The sequence below is a fragment of the Plasmodium cynomolgi genome, chromosome 10 (assembly GCF_000321355.1).
Source record: "Plasmodium cynomolgi strain B DNA, chromosome 10, whole genome shotgun sequence".
NCBI lineage: Eukaryota > Apicomplexa > Aconoidasida > Haemosporida > Plasmodiidae > Plasmodium > Plasmodium cynomolgi.
Window position 1 is genome coordinate 1,328,646 of NC_020403.1, and position 3,290 is coordinate 1,331,935.

Here is a 3,290-nt window from a genome sequence, read left to right on the forward strand (position 1 = left end):
GAAAAGCACACACATGTGTATACGTTATTCATACATTCGTAGCGCACCAAAAAGTCTGATTCATTGAGGATGTAAATTTCATCAAATTAATTTTTCTTTTAAACATATTCTTAACATTCAATAAAATGTACAAAACGCTATTCGGATTAATTTCACACTTGGACATTCATAAATGTAAAAATCACGTTTTTAACATAAAAAAATAAAATAAATAAATGCTTCATAAAAACAAAAAAAGTTGTAATGATTTTCATTAAATCAATAGAGCAAAATGTTAATTCATTGAATGCACATGAAAATATCATTTGGGGGTGGGGGGAAAATGTAAAAAAATTGGAAATATTGCACAATGTGTATAAGCTCAAACTGTGTGTAATTATTTCGGATTTACTCTCTAAATTGCTTTGTCCATTTGTTGATAAAAAAAAAATAAACATTCATTAACTGTGATATATAGTTTATCATATTTAGCAAAGTGGCAACAAAAAAATTAAAAAACGAAAAAAATAATCATGCCATGTAGCTCGTCAACGTAGCAGAAAAAAAGGAAAAAAAAGATGTTAAAACAATTAATTATGCCATAATACAATGGGGAAGGATAAAAATGACATACTTATTTGTTTGTATAATAAATGTATGCTTTGTGTTAAATTGCCAATTTTCAAATTTACGTATAATTCGTCATAATATTGTGCCACAATTGTCATTTGCCAGTTGTGCATTTTACACCTCGTCCATATATTAAACATTTCATTGAACACCGAATTGGCACTATTTGCCGCGCTAGGCAGCCGTGAATGCTAATTGTTCTAATGGACTTGAATACTTTAAATTTTGTGAATGATCAATGTCCTTGTCCATGAAAATATAGGTTCACAAATTAGGATAACTTGAGAAAATAAATTTTAACCCAGGAGATGAAATTGTCATTCATTTTTTGTTGTTCCCGCCTTTTATTAGCTACACATTTGTATGTTACACTTTGTGCAGTGCGCTCAGAATAACTGGAGACCATAATCACATAAGGGAGTTGCGACACAACTTCAACAAGCATCATTTCTAAAATGGCACACACAATTTTGTAATTATTAAAAAAATTAAAAGGTTTTCCTTCATGACACTTATTTAATTTTAAGAAGTATATTCACATCTTTTTGTAGATTTTTAAAATCATCATCATCTTCGACATCTTTAATGATTGTTTGGAAAAGTTTTGCATCTTCCGTAACGACATTATTATCCTTGTTATGTTCCTTTGCAAGTAAATTATGGGCCTCCTCGTCATTTAACACTTCTTCTGTTTTGGGCTTTTCTTGTTGAGCTGCCTGTTCTGTAGGTGCTTCTTCCTTATTTTCAACCTCCTCTTGTATCTCCTCTTCCTCCGTCTCTTCTTCAGCTTCCAAGTCTTCTTCGTCTATTTCTTCGTCTCCTTCTTCGGCCCCTTCTTCAACATCATCGGATAACTCATCTTCCGCTTCCTTCTCCTGTTCTCCGACTTCTAAAGCTACCTGTTCATCCACATCGTTTAGATTATCATTTCCATCGGAGGATATATCCACTGGTTCTAGAACATCCTGTTTTTTTATCTTCAATAATTCAAAGGCTGCTTTGTCCCTTGCTTTCATAGCTTCTTTTGCGGCGTTTACTGCTTTAGCAGATTCTTGTTTTTTCTCTTCTAATGTTCCTTCCTTTTTTGCATTTGTTACGGCAGTTTTTGCTTCATTTGTCTTATTTGCAGATGCGTTTGCCTGCTCTGCTGCGTCATTGGCTGCCTTTTCAGCTTTCGCCTTTTCTTCAGTTGTTACATTTGAATTTTTTATATTTTCTGCTATTTTTTGAGCCTCTTCTTTTAACAATTGTGCTTCTATTGATGCCTTTTGTGCTAATACGTATGCTGCTATAGTTTTAGCTTTTTCTGATGATTTTTGTGCATTTTCAGCTTCTGTTTTTGCTTTTTCTGCTTCTGTTACAACTGCATTCAGATTATTTACGATGTCCGTTTTTTGATTGTTGTTTGGTAATTCCACGCTTTCTTGCTCTAGTTTGTTCGCTGCATCCGTTACATTTTTTGCTACATTAAGTGCTGCCTCGATTGCAGATTGTGCCACTTTGGTTGCAGATTGTGCCGCTTTGGTTGCAGATTGCGCCGCATTGGTTGCAGATTGTTTTGCTTCCGTTGCTGATTGTGCTGCTTCGATTGCAGATTGTGCTGCTTCAGTTGCAGATTGTGCTGCTTCGTTTTCCTTTTTTTCTTTTTTGTATATGTCTGATAATTTTACAATTTCACTATTTGCAGCTTCTGCTAATTTTTGTGCTTTCCCTGCTTCTTCTTGTGCTTTCTCTGCCTTCTTTTTCGCTTCATATGCATTTACAACATGCTGTGCTATTTCGGCTGCCTTTTTAGCCTTTTCTTTTTCTGCCTTCGCATCATCTTTTGCCTTTTCAGCAACAATTGCGTGGAAAGTTGCCATACCATATGATATTCCTTCCTTTGCTGCTTCTTCTGCCTTTTCTGCTGCTTTTTTAGCTTTATCCATTGCTGTTTTCTTTGCTTCTTCTGCTACTTGTTTTAATTTTTCCACTGCATTTTTTATTTCTTCTTCAGCATTTTCTACTTTTTTTGTTGCATCTAATATTTTTTCTACTTCAGCTTCTGTTTCTTCTTTTTCTTTTAGAGCATCTTTTTTTGCTTCGTTAGCTTTATTAATTTGCTTTTGGTTTGCATTGGTTTCCTGTCCTTGCGTTTTCACCTGTGCTTCAGGTTTAGGTAACAATTGGCTTCGATCTTTATTTGCGTTCACTTCAGCACCGTCTTTTGCGTCTAGACCGTTTTGTTCATCCTGCAGGGTGAGGTTTTTACCTGCCCAGCCGTTCCTCAAATTGGGATTTTTCAAATTAACAATTTCGTTGCTCACAACATTATTTTGTTGAATGTATAAATTTACGAAGAATACAAAAAGGGGGATGCCGCCAAATTGCTTCATTTTAAATGTGGAGTAATGCTAAATCAAAGTAGTTCAAAATTGCAGGAACTAAAGAAGTACACTAAAAGTATGTGACACTCGGCTGCTCTAATTGCAATCAATTTTTTTCATCACTAAAATGGTTTTAAAAAAAATTGCTACTGCTTGCTTAAAAGGTTACTCATAATTTAGCGATTATAATTGTGCAGTAAAAAGACCAAATTGAAGTTAAACGGAATTTTTACAATTCGGGAAAGAAGGCAACACGATGCATCACATAAATGAAAGTACTCAAAGGAAAAAGTTACAAAAAAAAAAAAAAAAAAA

The 3,290-nt window shown here is 34.1% G+C and overlaps 1 protein-coding gene across 1 annotated transcript; it reads right to left on the minus strand.

The window, feature by feature from the left end:
* Positions 1-1,121: 1,121 nt before the first annotated feature.
* Positions 1,122-2,984, minus strand: PCYB_103960 (merozoite surface protein 3; the record flags this gene model as incomplete). The annotated part of the gene is made up of 2 exons (XM_004222945.1): positions 1,122-2,755; positions 2,861-2,984. The coding sequence occupies 2 exons, from the start codon at positions 2,982-2,984 to the stop codon at positions 1,122-1,124; spliced, it is 1,758 nt and encodes a 585-aa protein (XP_004222993.1).
* Between the last annotated feature and the right edge of the window lie 306 nt (positions 2,985-3,290).